Source organism: Melanotaenia boesemani, chromosome 13 (genome assembly GCF_017639745.1).
Source record: "Melanotaenia boesemani isolate fMelBoe1 chromosome 13, fMelBoe1.pri, whole genome shotgun sequence".
Classification (NCBI taxonomy): domain Eukaryota; kingdom Metazoa; phylum Chordata; class Actinopteri; order Atheriniformes; family Melanotaeniidae; genus Melanotaenia; species Melanotaenia boesemani.
The window spans coordinates 15,567,808-15,587,171 of NC_055694.1; the positions used below are offsets into that span (position 1 = coordinate 15,567,808).

At 36.8% G+C, this 19,364-nt stretch overlaps 1 protein-coding gene across 1 annotated transcript; it reads right to left on the reverse strand.

The window, feature by feature from the left end:
* Positions 1-11,346: 11,346 nt before the first annotated feature.
* On the reverse strand, positions 11,347-15,464 carry copz1 (COPI coat complex subunit zeta 1). The gene is made up of 9 exons (XM_042004989.1): positions 15,338-15,464; positions 14,857-14,925; positions 13,926-14,007; positions 13,731-13,822; positions 12,996-13,051; positions 12,781-12,858; positions 12,549-12,600; positions 12,420-12,458; positions 11,347-11,818 (listed from the first exon to the last, which is right to left on the reverse strand). Exons 1-9 carry the CDS (start codon positions 15,356-15,358, stop codon positions 11,771-11,773), a joined length of 537 nt encoding a protein of 178 aa, XP_041860923.1. The 5' UTR covers positions 15,359-15,464; the 3' UTR covers positions 11,347-11,770.
* Between the last annotated feature and the right edge of the window lie 3,900 nt (positions 15,465-19,364).

Below are 19,364 nucleotides of genomic sequence, written 5' to 3' on the forward strand. Positions count from 1 at the left end.
GACAATCCTGTAACAATAGCTAAATGCCACATTCTTCCAACTGAAGGAAAGAATTTCCTCAGGTGCATTGCCTCGTCACTCTGCCTGCTTAGGTATTGGCACCTCAGCCGAATGGTAGGAACTGCAGTTCACACCCTTTAGCAACCTCCTCTTTGCTATTGACTACTTCTTTAATTACAGCATTAGAATAGGTAGGATGATATCAGCCTGAAGGCTGCTGGAAGTGTGCACTTTCCCCCTTGGGAGACATCCGCTCTCTCTGCAGCCTGATTTACAGCACCCACAGGCCCCCAGCACTTAACAATGGACCTTCTTAAGTGAGGTGGATGGGGAGGAGATCAGAAGGAGAAGATAACACTCCATCTTCATGCGCAAAGTGCTGAAATCATCGAGGTTTGAAATCATCTCCGTGAAACAGACTGATCATGGAGTCAGTCCAGAGGTAAAGTGTGGGAGTGTTGCCTTGTCCTCACTGTGGCTCCCTCCATCAGGGAGGAGGGCTTGGCCAGACTGATGGCCAGTCCTCTATAAGCTCACCTCTCCTGTCAGAGGGATACAAAAAATAGATCCTCCAAACAGAAATTTCCCCAATAACCAGTAAATCTCAGTTGCTAGGGCGCACTGTGACTCTATAAACATATGGGTGGTTCAGGGGTTTACAAAAACAAGTTCTCAGCAGCAGAAACATTCGGTCTCTGATAAATGTTTGGTTGTGTCCTGATCAAACACATCGCAGGCTCACTGCAAATGATTGAAATCCTCCCAACAAAAGCTCCTGCTATCTCCCTTTCCCCAAGGTGTGGGAGAGCCTTTTCATCTCAGACTTTGATTAATAAAGGAATCTCTGGTTGGTTGAAAGCAACGATCTACCCCCTCTGAGCATCCATCATGCCTATGACAGCCCACCTCTCTGTGTTAATTAGCGGTGATATTTAAGCTGTCTGAATGTTCCATTGCCGTCAGCATGATGGTGGTGGTGGTGCCGCTCATCATTAAAATTTCAATTCTTCTGCCCAGGTTACTCCCATTTTCCTTGACACCTCAGTGAGCACGTCTTTAAACATTCACACACACAGACCAAGTGTTGTAGAAATCTAAAGAATAACCAAAGTGGAACATTTAAAAGTCTGTTGATCCACTTTCTGTCTTTTTCGTGTACCTAAACCAACTTTATCAGCAGGAATGTAAAAATATCAATTTCACTTATCACACTTGCTCAGTAATTATTTGATATTACATGAGAGAATTTGCTATAAATCCAAAGTTCTCGTCAAACAATGAGCAGAGAAAATGTGAATGCATTACTTATTAATGATTACCAAATACTGCAATCTTCTCTAATACTTCAGGCTATTATTCTGGAATGAATTATTTATGTAGTTGAATCTGTGTGTTATACCCAAGAGGTATCATGCAGCAAAATGAGAATTTTAGAGGTGCAAATTTGAAATATACCTGGGTCAAATGAAGAGCATCTTAGCTAAAAGCAATCGGATAATGTGGCTTCCAGAGTTCATAGGTTGTTGGAAAGACTGTGTCCATAAGGTGCCAAGTTATCTCAGTTACCGTTAACAAAATTTAGCTAACAATTGGGAAATTACACCAAGTAGGAGTCTGCCAGGGGCCCACCTTACAAAACATTTCTAATGGGAACGCTGTCATTTTCTGCTCAAAATGTCTTGTATTCAAATGTCAGTCCTTGCTTTTCTAATTAGTGTAACTCAACAAGATTAATTAGTGTCTGCAAATCATTCCCAGGACTCAAAACATAGCACAGTGGAGAAAGGAGTGAAAGCTTTAACCTATCTGTCAGGTAACAGAGGAAAAGTTTGAATTTGGCCTACTTTCATTTTGATTAGACAATGAATATTCATGCATGAAAATGAACCTCAGATGAACTCAGAACTCACAAGCCAAGTTTTCAAACTTACCTTTGTGTGACTTATTCTAAATTACATGGTTCTACCTTTTTACAGCTTAGCTCAGAGAGAAGTCAGAATGAAGAAATTGGATATATGGTGTGAAGTTAAAAAATAATAATAATAACTACATGTGAGTTTCACACTGTTATGTATTTGTGACAAACGTGTCTCTTTTAGCTAAATTTCATATAGAGGTTTCAATTTCGGTCTTGCTGATGCAAACCTGGCATGCCTAACTGATATCTTAGAATATTGCACAACCATTGTTAATGGAAAAATAATTTTAAAAAAATCCCCCTGGCACCATATTGTTATGCACATCTTTAATAGCACATGAAGACAAAAATGAGAGACCTGGCAGATTTTCAAGCAGTTCTTTAACTATACTGTATCCAAATAGGGTCATTACCTTGATTCAAACTGTAAGAGTTACCAAGGTAGTTGGCCTTTTTTGTTTTAATTTGTTTTAGTTCAAGCAATTAAGAGCTTAAATACATTCCAATTTGATGCGTTCTTCATTTGTCCATGTTGCCTCTGTCCATTTCTACTATAGGTTGTCTTCCTGTAAAATGTACAGGCATCAACAAAACAAATTAATCTTTTGTTCCTTCTAAGACAGCAATGATTTTTAGGTGTTTCCACTGGAAAGAATGAGAGAGGAAAAACCCCAGATGTAGCTGAGTGAAAGGGCCTCTTGCTTTACCATATTAGCTTCACCCATGCAGGACCCAGTTGCTGATTTATATGTAGTTTCCCAAACAGGACAGACCCTCCACTTCCCAGCTAACTGTTTAAAAGACAGCAGCACATTCCAATTAAGGTGCATTCAACCTCAACACATAATAGCTGTTGGACTGTAATAAGGAACGACAAACCAGGGGAATCTTGGTTGAGAAAGTTTTACTTGCGAGGAGTTCACATCAGCACAAAGACAGGAACAACGAGCTGCTAGCTGTGGACTGTGAACAGTGTACTGTAGGATGCAACTGTTCTCCATAAGAATTAAATCTGTGTTATCTTTTTATCAAGGTCATTTTAGCTTCCATGAGAAAAATGAGTTGTGTATCTACTGACAATATACACCCACAGATGCAGCTACAGTGTAAGATTCACAGAATATGATTCACAAGATGTTAGCAATAGTCTTAAGAAGAAAACAATTATAACTGTGAAACTATGAACTTTATTTCTTCTATAAATAGTCAAAAGTTTTTGGTTGGTTGTTTTCCCTGTAATCACCCAGTCAGCCACAACAAGTATCACATAGTGGAGTCACTGCCTCATATTAGGTTAGCTTTCTTAGAATTTTACTAGATTCTGACATCTGTGACAAAATCAACATGCCATCGTACATAGTTAATTTACTTTCATACAAAATGGTTTTTGATGATGTATGGTAGGCAAGGAGACATTGCAGTTAAATTTCATGTAATTTAAGTGACACATTATTATCAAATGCAGGATTTGAAGTTATTTTGTTACTTGGACCATGCAGATGTTAATGCAGAGCTGAGCAGGATAAATGCTTTATAGTTTTCCCTTCATCCAGCAGAAATATAAAACTTTCTGAACATTATCAATAAATTATTGTACAAATTTAATTTTAGACCTACCTGAAAACTCCTCTGCAGTTGGTACGGGGAAACAGAAGCTGACTGTAGTCCTAATCACATATAAAGATCCCTTGTAGTCATGACAGTGTTTGGTTCTAGCTATGGTGATGTTGGTCTAACTCTTTGATCCATACAAGTATCTCTGCATGAAATTTATGACATTCGTGCTCCCCAGGATGAACTCTATAAAGATTTTTACCATGGGAAAGCCACTAGGTCCGAGTTGTCATTTATCCTGTGAGGTATAGTTCTCGACATCTTCTGGATGGATCACTTCAAAGTGTTTATCAGACTTCTGCATCTCCCTGTGCTTAGTAATCCCTGGACGTTTCCTCTTACACTGACGAGAGATTTCTGGTTTTGACTTAAATGTCTCGGCAACCATTTGATGAATTTCCATGACATTTGGCACAGATGTTCACGTCTATGTCATAATAAGTTATAACAACTTTGTTAATCCTTTGAAAGTGGGACTATTTGCCACTTGCATAGCTTTACTGCAGTCTTGCTATCATTAATCAGAAAATGATAAGAAGACATGCAGACTGTTATTCTCATCACAATTATCCTCGTTATATAAATCATATTTGACTATAATATAGTGTTGGGTGCTCACCACCCTGTGAGAAGACATATTAGTCCAGGAAGATGTAATGTTTATGTTGCACAGCCCAGAAAAACACACTCAACAAATTGAGCAATGAAAATTAAACAATTCACTTTTCTCTAGTATGAGTTCTTTATAATATCAACTTCAGCAACTTTTTTTTATTAACTTAAAAATGTACAAGTAAAAGACATTCTGATGATTTGGTAAAAACACCTTTACAAAGTCAAAGGTTCAACAGCAGCATTATCCTACAAGAAAGACCTTGTTGTAATAGTTAACTGTATGCAGGTATATTTGTCTCAGCCCCTTCTAACACACCGCCAAACAATCCATCACCCCTCTGAGTTCAGAGGGATCATGTCTCTTTAAGATGTAAAACCTGTTTTTGCTCTCTTGTATGGCACATTGTCAGAGGGCAAGCCTTGTAACCCCAAGTTCCCAAGTTCAAGAAAAGGTCTTTCTTGAAATTATGCCATCCCACTTGACAAGGCTAGTCCAGGGCTTTCCTTGGTCTCTTTATTTTCCAACAATTTTCCACTTGAGCAGCCTACCTCAAGAGAGAAGTGAGAGTTAAAGGATGGGTTTGATATCAGAGGGAGATGGTGCATGAATTCAATAGAGGTTGATAGACGGGGCAGAAGCACCCATGCTATTTACCCTTAGAGATTTTCCTGGGTCAAGGCTGTTACAGGGCCACATTCTGCATCCTCTCGATCTTGTCAGGATAGACTGTCAGGCTGATGAAGAGATAGGCTTCAGATAGATGATGGCAATGCACAAAACACTGAGGCTGCAGTGAGCAGATGTAGTAGATGATAAGTGACTTTGGCAGTTTGCTGTTCCAGATCAGGTTTGCAATAAACTGATTTATTTATCTTCTGACCCTAGAGGCAAAAAAAAAAGAAGCTGATCATGAGGGAGGGGGAATGAAGGGAAAACGGTTCTAACAAATGCATGTTAAGGTTGAAAATCATCCAAACCGAGGCAGGAATGAGATGAGTCTGGATCACCATCACAATTTTCCTCTCTTTTTGCTGCACAGTCAAATTACTCTCTTCAGCCTGATTAGAATGTTTTGTTGTAAGCACATTTGGGTGGACAGCTGGCAGTTAGGCACCTTTCTCTGTTCTACCTCTATGCTTGCAAGAGACACTCTCATGATGTAGGGACTATTATACTCCAGTGCCACCTCCCTTCAGGGATAAGATTTTACGATTGCAACCTGACACCGTTTCTGTGTCCTATAAGCGACAGAGCAGTAACTCACTTCAAAGGCAGGAGGCATCAAATCACAGCGCACCCATAAATTAACCTGTCATGTTTGGGCCAATGAGAAGGCAGCATTAAATCTCGGCTGTCATGCTGGCGGCCAATGGAGAGACGATGGCTGTAAATCTGTCAGGGCCGGTCTGTTAACGGTGTTGTGGTGTGGTTAGGGAATCCACAGAGAGGGAGGGGAGAAAGTGAGAAAGAGTGGATGAGAGAACATGCTTAGCGGGTTTTGAGGCATGCACAGAACATGCTCTTTTTTTCTCTTGACATTCTTAAAGCCATGGAACAAAAACAAATACTCGCAGTCTGCAGTAAACAGCGGAGAGGGTGGAAGGATTGGATTTTTATTTATTTTTTTTATGAAAATAAATGCAGTTGGAGCTTTACAAACAACATGGCTGTAGTCTATCTGATGTTGACCGATTACAGTGGAAATGACTAACGACCCATCTTTAATGGTTATTGTTACACCAAAACGTTGTGTTGACTGACAACAGCAGTAACCTCTGATTGTTTTGACACAGCACCATCAGTCGCATATCCTCAGTATTGCAGTCTGCCTGTGAGGCTTACGTGGAGGGGGTAGGATATAGTCTGGTTGAGCCCATCCACCAGCCAGATGTGCCCCAGTTGTGTAAGTTCAGAGGATGATGGAATGCCCCCTGTAGCACAGCAAACTTCAACAATTTTGCTTAGGGGTTTTGTGTTGAATAGCCTGCCATGAAAAAGCCCATGATTTTGTTGGAGTTTACCTCTGCCCTGGGTGTTTTCACATCCAGAGAGCTCTTATAAAGCATATTTTAGTAACAAGTTACACACAAGAGAACTGTGGCAAAGTCAGCAGAAGGAAAACACATCATGTGGAATATTTCCTTGATTAAGAAATCCCTTGGTGGCATGCTGTCATTATTCTATCAAACCTAACAAAGCTTACAGCCATCATGAAATAACTGATGAAGGCTCTGGTACAGAGAAACGCAGAAAAGACAAGAGAAAGAAATCCTGCAAATTCTGAACAACTTGTAATGACTTCTAATAAACTAAACACATGTACTGACATTTTTATTTTACGTTTACAAAAAAAATTATCACCAGAATTTAAAATCATCTCATGTCGTTCCTATGAAAACTTTTTATTTTTCCTACTTTGGACACATAAATAGTGAGCTGAGTTATGGCGAAGGAAGGCAAGAGTGCAACGGTGGAGGTGTTGTTTTTGGCTGGCTTTCCTTGGAGTGGCCATGATTCTCTTTTCTATGGGAATCCATAAACAGGCCTGGAGAGGGCAACTGGGGCCATAAACCATGTCAGGCTGCCACAATGCTGCTGAGACAAGGGGAGCAGGCCAGGGCGCATATCTTCTCCTCTCTGCATGTACAGACACACAAGCACATGCAGCTTCAAGCAACTTCTAATAACCTTTTCTGAAATATTTGCATGTGCATAGTATCCAGATTATTTTTGAGATTTTGAAGTGTCAACCATTATGTGTTGCAGGTGTAAACATCTGCTTTCAAGAACCTGGATTGGGTGTTATCCTTGTTTGGGAAATGTGGCTTTGCTAGCTGATGCTATCTGACAGAAACCATGATACAGTAGTATGTAAACTTATCCGGATTTCTTAACATTCTCTGCAAATAATATGAGTAGTTGAAAAGGTTATGGTTTACCACACTAACACTCACTCACGAAACAACAAAAATAAATAAATTAAAAAAAAAAACTTTAATGACCATGAAACAAAGAATGTTCATGTGAACATTATATTGGGAATATGATTAAAGCCTCAAAAAGTCTCAGCAATAGAATTATAATGGGATTGCATGTGAGTACACTAATTGATTTTGTTGATTTAATGGCAGTTTGTCTTTTTTTTTTTTTTTTTTTTGAGGGCTGATTTCCTTTCAAATTTGATTACTCATTTCCAAATATCAAGTTAAAATGATTGTTAGTCATCTTTGTTTGTACAATAGCCTTGCACATTTTATTACAGTTAGTCATTAAACATCATGTGGGTCTTGGCCTATGCCCCTGCTCAGACAATATAATGGCTCTTTCTTTAATAGGTACTGTGCTGGATCCAACATGCTGTCATTGTTTTCCCTGTGTTGTTGTCTGTTAGTTGGACAAGCTATTGGATGGGTGCAGGGGCTCACTGACTATGACATAAAGACTCTGTAAGCTTACAGATGATGATAATTTATTGACTCTAATTCACAAAGTTCACACATACACACCCGCACAAGAAAGAGAGTGACTATTTCAGTGTATGCATCGATCAATTACAAGGCTCTAACCCACATGTCTGACAATTTTACTGCATGTTATGTACAGCATGTCAGGCTCTGGCGTTTCTGTTATACTCATTCCTGTATAATTAATATAAATTACCTGGCTGGTTTTTATGATGGTGCAACTGTAATTAGAGGATGAAAGCAAGTCACTGCGCTGACAGTGATGCTGCAGGGCTATCTAGATGAAAAGTGAGCATCTGGACAGGCATCTTGGGTGGGATCTGTTTTAACCCTCTCTTCCCTGCTGTGTACTTGCTGGGATTTAATCTAATTACATTTACTGCTGTCTATTTCTGCTAGCCTTGTCCTCTTTAACCTTCATTCACAGCTTTCATTAAACCACACCTAGACATAAGCTGTCCTTATTATACCACCAAAAAAGTGGGATAACATAAAGCTGGTGTAACAATAGGGAGTCCATTACATAATGATTATATTTCCCTTTCTTTGCTTTTTATGTAGTTAACACGTATCAAGTAGCATCATCAGCTTTTCATTCATGCTAACTCTGCAGGCAGGGCGGGGATATACTGGCTGTGTACGCAAACGTGCCTGTCTGTTGCTGCAGCACGACGCAGCCAGGACGCTCGATATTGGAGACCACCGCTAGGGGCAGTAAACAGCATTTGTACTCTCAATTTTATTTATTTTTTTTTTAATAAACAAAACTTTATTGGTTTTACAAAGGATAACACAAATTGCGGAAAATAACAAATGATCAGCAATAAGACAATAACTAAATAATGAATAAATAACAAAAAACGAAATAATTAAATAAAGAAATTAAAACAGACACACATAAAACACCAGCATTGATATGTATTCAAGTCTATTTTTAGGAACAAAAAGGGACAAGAGAAGATACGACTGAAAATGTGACATAACAAAAATTATGAAGAGAGTTCTGAGGCATTAAAACATTTTCATAAAAGTTTAAAAGCCTGACGATTTCTTATCATTAGTAATACGTTTGAGAGGTTTAAAGAGGGAGTTTATTTCTATTAGGAATATGGGAAACAATACGGGTTATTGCTTTAGATGTTTATGAATGAAGAATTTTGCAAGATATATGAAAAAATAACCACATGTTCAATGGCTTTATTTTGGGAGTTTTTATATTAAAACTATATTTTAGTTTAAAGGAGTAGGCCAGGTTCAGGTGGCGAAAGAGGTGACTATTGAGAAGTGTGAAGAATATTTTGGATGTCTCACATTCAAGAAGTAAATGCATTAGAGTTTCACCTTCTGCCTCACAGAAAAGGTATAATTTATGAATAGTAGTGACAAGACCAGTCACATTGTATTTCCGGGGCATTTCCGTAATTAACGGTTTGCAAATCTGTTGCCAACAGTGACAAACAGTCGTGCCGGGAAGAAAAAATCAAAAAGATGCTGATAGTTGTCGAACAAAATCCGAGAAGCCCTCTTCAAAACTATCAGTGTTTACCTCTGACCTCGTGTTCATGCTCTTGTTCGCATGTGCGCCTCTAGCGTTCACGTTATGTTGCAACATTTAAACGCTCAGCATAACACAAATGTTTTCATCATGCTCTAGCCACTCAACAAACTTCCACATCCCAGCCAAAAGCGAACCATGGTGGAACACCCTGTAAGTTACTAACCTGCAAAAGTTTACATAAGTTAGTCTTAGAGAAAAGCAACTAGAGCTCAACCAAACTGATCCTGATTCATTTTGTGCAACTTCAACTCTGTAAAACATCAGGAAACATCTGCAGCTGACAAAAACCAGATATGCTAAACATGTAATTGCCACTTCATTAGTAAAGATGAGTCGGACTGCGTTTTATCCAGCTGCAGACGACACTTCAGATGAAGAGAAGACAAGACACAAGCACCTGTGGTTGCTATGGTTGCTGTCTTGCTATGTCTCGTCACATTGCTGGAATCATCCAAACTGCTGGAAGTGGTTGGTTGTTGCTGTGACACCTGACACATGTTACTTTGTTCACGTTATCATTGGATCACTTTCTTATGTCCTCTGCTACTACTTCACTGAATATAGTTATTGACTTTGCGCCACATATCGCGATAACTTAAAGAACTTCCTATGTTCTTTAAGCTATCGCGGGATTTGAGGATTACACGCACACAGATGTACAAACACAGATAACTTTCAAATATCTCGAGATAAGTTTTCTCAGTGCAAAACAGCACATCTCGGAACGTATTTTACTTTTGATAATCTCGCCCCACTATAAAAAAAAACTGTTAAATAATTATAAATGAAAATTATAAATTAAAATGAAAAGACTGGATGGGTGGGCATTGGCCACTGGGGCCCGCCTGTAGCACAGGGTCTGAGTATAGCAACGCATCAAACATATCTATACAAAGAGAATTCACTTTCCCTTTGTCACTTTTGTCTTGAGCCAAATTATGCAGCTCTAGGGCTTAAAAAAATATTTATAATAATCATTTTGAGAAATGGTTATAAGTAGGTGCTTAACACAAGTCAACAAACATGTCAGAGTGGAAAAAAAATGGATACGATTTACTTTTTGATAAATTAAAGAAATTACTTAAAAACAATTAACAAAATCCAAGTAGACTTACACATTAAATAAATTAGCTATTTTACTGCCTTTATATGACTTATATTTTTCAACCAGAAGGGACAAAATATAAATGCAATTCAGCAGTTATATTTGCATTTAAATTCACACACCCACTTCTGTGAGCAACCATAAAATGGATATAACTGTAACTAATATGCTTGTCTTGGTTATCCAATTAGATATGAGAGTAATCAGCAGTTTCATGAATTTTGAACATCACCCATTTTGCTTTATTAAAATATATGTTTTTAAAGTCGGTTTTATCTGAGGGTTCTTTTACATTCCACAGATTTATTACCAAAAGACTAGTATTTAGAAATATTTGGAAAACCTTTTTTTTCTTTTCTTTTTTACTACCTGTTTGATTGGATACATAAAAATAAGAGAAAGCACTGCCATGAGTGAGAAAAAAAGGAGATGCACCATCTTATGTGTTTTGAATTATGCATGGCTGTTTCATAGCCAACACAAACCTCTGAAAAAGAATATCTTCAAGAAATCAGAATGGCAGCATATGCAGACTCAGCATTCTAAACTAACACACATCAATAATCAATGTGATGGAGACATTTTTTGTCCCCTCTGAAGGGAAGCCCTGCTTTTGGATTCAAATGACTATGAAGTAACTGTTTGACTGCTGGAGTGCATAATAATAAATATAAAATCAATTATGTACATATCAGATCTCAAAAGAAAGATATGAATACAGTCTCTCCAGAAAAAAGAAACTACAACCATGTCAGCTCTTGGCCATCGCTAAAATCACCTCGCCTCTCTTCTGCAATTAATTTAATTCAGCCATGCACTTTCCTATCAACGCCAGGAGATGGAGCACTTGCACGAGTATCCATCCATTGTGAGGTTTTGGAGAACAAAGGATGCACAAATCAGACCTTAAATAAGAACATTGACTCTTTAAACCCAGCTACATATAAAATGATAAAAAAAAAAAATCATTCCAATACCACATGGGAGTCCAAACTTTTTAGGACTCATGACAGGAATAAAAAAGTATAGAGTTTGATCTAAGAACCTAATACAAAAATAGTGTAAGACGTGTACATTTAAAATGACTTTATTTTTTAGTGATCCAGAGGAGTTGAAAGGGTATTGCTGTAAAGATTGTAATTCTCGTTATAGGACATACATGGAATGTTGTCACGGATTTTAATGTGTAAACTGGTGTTTCAGATACTCTGCTTTAATAAAAAGACCGTTTGTTTAGTCTCCAAATAAATCAACAAACCAAAACAGGAGATTCGTTACTGGAATGTATTTTATCCTTATTTTGATCATACAATGAAAGACTGAGTATAAAATGAAAAGTGAAACTGTCAAGCAAAAGTCCCAAAGTGTGACTGGATCAGCCATTTTTCTCCTCCCAGCTTTGATTAAAGAAGATGAAGTTGGAGAAGGAGTACAAGGACCAGTGCCATTTTGTCTGTACTTAACAGCTGCTCACTTGTTGACTGGTGTAGCGTGACTATCGAAGAAGTGACCACTTGATCTGTTCTTTGGCCGACTGAAGAACCTATGTATGAGATAGAATCATATGAATCCTTTTAACCATTAAACACAACTAAGTGGAAAAACATGTGACATGAGTGATGGGGTCAAGTGTAACTAAGACAAAAGAAGTTGCAAATACTTGCTAAAACACTTCACAAATATGATGACACAGTAAAATGAGAGAAATAACTGAAAGCCTAATTAATCCTCTTAATTCACTGAATGAAAGCTGAATCATAACCATAAAGCATGAGGACTGGGTACAGCCATTAATCATGGCTAGAGGAATGGCGGTAGCCAGTCTCAGACCTCTTAAATGACAACATTAATCAAGAAGCGCTCACACTCAGACAGGTTCACATAGAAGTTTAAAGATAGGAACCACCATTGACTACTCACCACCTTACCAATGAATAATTAGTAATCAAGAATCAATGTGCATATAATACAATGCCAAATATGATGGCCTAGAGGCAGGTACCAAAGTAGAAGAGGAGAATGACGCAACAACAGCACCTTTGTGTTTTCAGGCTCTCAAGTAATTACTTAACAGTCAATAAACTAATGGATCTTATAAACTTTATATGGTAGAAAGATGATCAAGGTAAGGATGTTTTTCTCACCTGGGTAACTGTCTGCTCTGTCAAAGGCACATCATCACCCTGGAAAAACAAGAACATTATAACCACACTGTCACACTGGCCACATCAAACTGAACAAAGGATTTCTGAGAGAAGACGAGAGAGACATACTCTGAGAGCCACACGATGCACAACTTGCTGTGGGTCACTCTCTAAGATCACCCTGTGAAGGCAATGGAAAAAAAATAAATGATAAAAATAAATCAATGATACTTTTATGAAATAATACACATGCACACACACACATATATGTGTGCAGTGTGTGGACACACGCACACACACACACATATATATATAGATATATATATATATATCTATATATATATGCTAAATTCTTACTTACCCTCCATCTACAATTTCATCCACAGCCAAGAAGAGTCCCTCCATGTTCTCCAGTAAGGCCCTCCTCTCAACATTTTTTCTGTAATTATAAAATATATAGCGCTCAAGGTTAATTTTCTGGATGCCAGGATGATTATTTTTCTTATTTTAAATTGCTTAAGTCTGGTAAAAATATATATATATAAATAAATAAAAAAAATTGCCCCCAAAACCTACCTCAACATCTGACTGAGGGAATCAAAAAGGCAATTAAGAACAGCCATGAGCATAAGCTGTTGGGGAGGACAAAACAAAATAAATAAATAAATACATATACATGATATATATAAATCTCACTGGACTGTGAGTGGCACTTATTTAGAAATTTATTTCCCTAAATCCAAGCCGAAGAAAAAACATTTCAACTGGAAAGTTACTCAAGCAGACGGAACAACAGCTGTCCAGTATGTTAACGCAACACCGGGAATTCCTTATATTTTATATGTGTGTGTGTGTGTATAAAAACCACTTTATCCTCCTTATTTATCAAGATTCTGACAGTTTCCAAGCCTTTCATTTAGAATTTTTTTTTTTTTTATAAGATTCAAATTATTAATTTTTTAAGCTAAAGAAGTGATTTTTGGCATATGAGTGCCTTGTCACAACTGTGGACATAATCCACCAAAAACAACTTCATTTTATTAACAACTTTACCCTAATTTATGAAGATTCTGACATTTTTCAAGCCTTACATAAAGAGGAAGACGGGGACCACTGATTTAGTCTGTTTCATTGTACTGTGGGAAAGCAAAGTCTAAAAGCTACTGTTTGCTCCTCCAAGACTGAAAACATTTTTGCACAGAGAATTATGCTAAATGTTGCATATTAACACTTGAGTTTCAACTGTGACAAAATAATGCTTCAATAAAAAAAAAAAAAAAAAAAAAAACAATTGAAATTAAATTGAGTTACCTCATTTTCATGTGAACTTCCAATCACATAAAAGAAGAGGTCTATATTGCTCTTGTACACAACAGTGAGGCCCTCCAGTAATGCTATCTCACCTAAGGGAAGGTAACAAGGAAAAGAAATACACAAGAACTATGAATATTACTAGACACGTATTTAGGCTAATTAACTTTCTTTAATATGGGAAAAATAACTTACTGTCCGTCCTGTGTGTCTTGTTGAATATGTTCTTCTCAAACGCCTTCTGCTCCTTCACTGTTGGGTATGTGTCATCATAATACTGAAAATACATTTACATTAAAAAGAGTTCATGTTTGATAATCTTTTTCCTTAAAGAGGTTTAATAATTTACAAATACAACGTTAAATGATACAATACTATGTCAGCAGATTCTGTTGAAAAACTTTTGTATTTAATAACATAGTGCATTGTAAATGTTACATAATCTTTATATTTCCCAGTCATTAAAAATTTTATATACTAATAATGCTCCTTATAACGTTAATTAACACATGGGTACAACCTCAAAATAAACGTTTGGTTCATCTTTCAATAGCTCAAAACATCGTCAAAGTACAGGCACAAAGCACTGTGAAAGATGGTGTTTCACATATTTTGCTGCTGACATTTTAAACTAAAGATCACATGGTGTACTTTGCATTAGTAAAACAAGAGAGGCATTTACTGCTATTTACACATCAAGTGTAAACAGAAAAAAAAAGAAAAGTGGATATCCATATTTCATCTTTTTAAGCAAAACTAATTCTAGTTAGTTGGCATTTTAAAACAGTACAACCTCATACAACAGTGTTATTTTTTATGATAAAGTAGAGCTGTTAGCACTGACCAAATCACACTGCAATTAAAAAAATCAAGCCGATTTACAAAAAAATATCAGCTTGAATTTACATTTAAACTGTTTTGTTACGTTTTTCTGCTGTTCTGTAAGGATGTAGTCAAATGGCAAGCCATCCTTATTACTGTAACTGTACAGTTGCCAAGTTTATGTTAAAATTGGAGCATGTCACACCATGCTTTGATGTCCTGTAATAGGTTGGTGTGTGCTAGTTAAAAAGGTTGAAGACAATTTATTGCGATTGTAGTATTAGGACTGTGCCAGAAATCATACCTTGGCATAAAGCCTGTCCCCATCGTTATCCAGAATCAGAACGGCTTTTACAGTGTACAAGGATGGTTCCTGTAAAAACAATACATTTAGCCTTCACAAGATTAGGTCACAATCGAAATTTTAATCAATAAAACCTAAGATAGGGTAGCAGTGTAGGCCCTAACGTGGATACAAGAAGAGAAAGCAAATCCGTCCACTGTCATAAAATATATGAAAACCAAATGTAAAATTATTACTTATTTTTCGCCAAGTCCTAAGGCAGACATTATACTTCCACATCAGCAACAAAAACACATACGAGGCTAAATTCGTGGAGGCTAACTGATTAGCCAACCCTTGCATTGGTTAGCTTCCTGTCAAGTTAACTTGGTAGGTCGATAAATATCTAAATTTAGTCTCGTTTCGAGATATATTTATCTAGACCAACCAGGCGATTTAGCGATATTATAATGTGGCAAGTAAATCCATTTGCTAACATTACCAGTATGGGAGAATCCATCATCTTCTCTCTTGTTAGCAAACCAGCTATCCGGCTAACAGAAGCATACGTAATACGTACAGTTAATGAGGCTTTTCCCTATTGGCTGACGTAGTCCCCTACGTTGTCCGTATAGTACAAAGATCACTTTAGTGCTGGGCACGAGTCAGTTCTGAACAGCATACTTGATTTCCGGGTGAAAATTGTGTGTCAATAATGTATAATATTGAATAATGTATTCATTCAGCGGGAAAAACTGCAACTTTAAAATTATGCTCTGGTAAAGAGAAAATGTTCTCCAAAAACGAAAATTCTTCAGCTAGGTTATCTTCTGTAGCAGTGTAGGAAAATGCACTAATCCCTTTCTAGATCTAATATCAGTGTAGATGTACACCAACAAATGAAATTACCTTTGAACGAGGCTTGCAAACGCCTACCAAGAGGTTGGTTTTAAAGTTCATTTATTGAATTTTTAAAACCCACAGCACATTACGTTAAATTACGTATGATGGTTGTCATTATTTGTAGGACTGCATGTGAACCAGAAGTGTTTCATTTTACAAGCCCTTTTAGCATGCTTGTACTCATCAGCATCTTTTTTTTCAGGATCCTCCTACATTTAACCAACTCCAATTATCTTAGTTCCCACTTCTGGGAAACATTTGGAAACCTAGGCTGGTGGGGATTTCCCTCTATCTCAGTCTATAAATTACATCATTGCTTGGCCTTACTGTTATATATTTTTGGTCTTGAGTTTCAGATAATACTGGAAATAAAATTTTCTACAGTTATTATTCATCTGCATAACATAGGAGAGATACAAACTTATTTGGTGCACACTCATAACAGGAAACCATTAAATGTTGCAATACGAGGCTACATCGTGTTTACACAATTCAGCCACTAAGATTTCAAAATGGCCTTGACTGAAGAGGAAGAGGTTTGATGCCTTACATTTTTTCATACTTATAAGTTCAAAGAGCCTCAGAGGTCACTGTCATGCCATCTCATCCTCTAAGTCAAACTTACATTTTAGATGATATGTTTGAAAATAATCACAGTAATAATCACTGGCAGAGTGGGTGATTAGTGAAAGCTGAATGATGAATCAACACACTGAAAGAAACAGCAGAACGTGATTTTAAACTTTACAGTATGGTGGATGATAAATTTTATGCTAAACCTAAAACAGGAACTACTGCTGAAGATTTATTTGGACTAAGTTGTAAATACTAAATATACACTGTGAAGGAAACTCTATTTGACCGCTTTACCAAATCTTTGAAGCAGGATGTGTGGGAGACCTTTCAAGAGGCTAACAGTGTCTTTCTAAGTGCAGCAAATGTGTTGATATGTTTTAAGGCATTTCTTAAAAATAAATAAATAAATCAATAACATAGATAGATAGTAGCGTGAAAACATTTGCTGCTCCGTCTTTCCACTGAAGCCAGCAAGCACAGCAGTTAGCAGTTCCCTTCCTTAGAACCAAGTGCTCCTTTTATCAGCATTAAGCAGAGCTTCCGCCAAGCAACATCCTCCTTTCCCTGCCTTCCTTCTTTGCATCTGTATTACCAGCCACCCTTCGCATTCAATGCAAACCCAAATTTTAATCACATGTATATATGTACACACACACACACACACACACACACGCACACACACACACAGTGAAACAACACTTACACACCCTTATGTAATAGAGAAGTGAGAACAGTGTCCTGCAGAATTTTATTCACTGAATTTTTTTCACCTACTCTTTGTATAATTATGTGTATAAAAAGTAAATAAAGGGGTGGAGGAATTAAGGCTATCGGAAAATAATCCAGAAATGCAATGTTGTTCTTGCAAAACTTTATCATAATCTGTACATCTAGAGATAAGCACAAGCCTTGTTGAGACATTCAGAAGAATGATGCTGCATATTCAAGTTCCTCATTTGCTTTTATTCGAGTAGAGTGATGATCATGAAAGATACTGCAAGGGTGAATGATGCAAATGAACGCCATCCAGTAAATTTAAAATAACTTGATATGTAACTATTCTCAATTCATTATACTGTTCTTATTTGCTTATTTGGATGGTAAAAGTTAGCAATGAAAAAATAAGTATAATACTTTTTATTGATTTAATTTTTTTTTTTTTTTTGCTTTTTAGGTCAAAGTACTGTTGGTTAATAGTAAATAAGTATAAGGAATGCTTTGCTCTGTATTTTTTTAATTTCCCAGAAGCTGACTCTATAACCATTCCCTTTTTTCTACCACAACCCAATGTACACACTATGCTTGGCATAGCTGGTCTTTAGTTTGGTAACAAAATGTCTTTTTCCACTTGCATCTGATAAAGCTATCTGGATGGTAAAACAAAACTAAAGATACCACAATTCTTCCATCTTTAATGAACACATTTAATCCCAATGAGCCATCACACATAGACACACATAGGCAGAGAACAAGGAACAGACAGCCATGGAAAACCACTGGTTTCAGGTTAAATTTAACAAGAGAATAGGAGAATTTTAGTCTGAGTGAGTCAAATCTGGGCAGTTTTTTAACCAGTGTGTCTGTTCTGTCTTTTTTTATTTTAGTTTAGCTACTTTTACTGCTGAGGTGCATGAGAAATAGACCATAACAGGCCTGAGAGGTTCAGGAAGACTGGAAAGCAGAGATGTCAAAGACTAATTGAAGCAAACAAACAGAAACTGGGAACGTGGGTGTTGACCTGGGAACTGTGTCCAAATTTAAAACCACTGTGGTCACAGTAATAACAGGGTGCTCTTTGGCATGCTGTGGCAGCGGTTGAGTCAGGGGCTGGGTGCTAGGAACTTGGGCTGGGAAGTCCCTTCTTTGATTCCTGGTAGACATTCACCTTTCTTGACTTTGTCAGCCACCTACATTTTCCAGATGAAAAACAATGACAGAGAAAACATGGCGATTTATGTCTTAGTGGGATATACTGTAATGTTCTCATAGTTTTATAAAGTAGTGTTCTACGAAAAATGTTAAATTTAGCTGTGACATAGTTCAAACTGGATATATATTCCAACCTTGTCCTCATGTAATTTCTGTTCTTAAATAAATTAAACTTTGAATATTTGTTTAAATATCTTCACAAATACTTTAAATGTGTGTTACCTATCTGTTTCAAGCTTGATGTAGATAATCTATACTTTATCTTCTTTTTGTTTGTATAATTGTTTTTGTTTTTTTACGAATACAATCATCAGTGGACGTTGTTGCCCTTACAAGAGTCAATATAAAGTAACCAAAGATCAACTTTTGGATTACTTTATGGCATGCAAGTAGCCCATTATCAGACATGCAATATGATTAGATGTGTGTGTTTCAACCATCTAATTAATTTTTTCCATTCAGTTAAACTCACACACATTGGAATACAAGGAAAGAGACGGTTGTGACATCTTTTTTCAGCCCTTGTGATTCAGGGAAATGTGTGCTTTGCTCATTTGAATAAAGTGCTTAAATTTGTTGCATAACGTGCTGCCGTTTAATGTGCAAATGATACCCAGAAAATGTCTATAGGCAATTCAAACAAACTTGATTTTTTTCTCTAAAACAATGATGTTATAATCTAATAGAAAGTTTAACATATCATGTAGTGACAGAAGCTGAATGATAGAAGCATATTTTGATATGTCAGCCAAGTGATTTATTATCATAAACAAATGCTTTTAAATGTTAAACCCCTCTTTAGAATTGCTTTTAAATGTTTCACATTACAAACATAGTAGGGGGTTTCTTACAGAGAATAAAAGATGATGAATGTTTCATGTGAGCCAAATTAGTTCATCACTGTTATCCTGAGACAAGCTGCCGCTGTTATCTGCTATACTATAAGATGATAAATAATATCTCGATAAACAAATAAATAAGCATCATCTTTTTTTTCAGTCAAGAATTGTTTAAACAAAGAACTGTTGCACAATAGGACAGTTCAACAAAATACACTTGGTGAAATTACTGCTCACAGTGTTTCACATCAAGCATTGAGGGGATTTTTTGTAAGGGATTTT

What these genes read in the sequence shown, in the direction of transcription:
- copz1 (XM_042004989.1), bottom strand. Translation starts at nt 15,358, where the DNA reads ATGATGGATTCTCCCATACTG. An exon ending in TGATGGATTCTCCCATACTG is followed by an intron (nt 14,926 to 15,337) that starts GTAATGTTAGCA and finishes TTGTTTTTACAG; the next exon opens with GAACCATCCTTGTACACTGT. An exon ending in GGGACAGGCTTTATGCCAAG is followed by an intron (nt 14,008 to 14,856) that starts GTATGATTTCTG and finishes ATGTATTTTCAG; the next exon opens with TATTATGATGACACATACCC.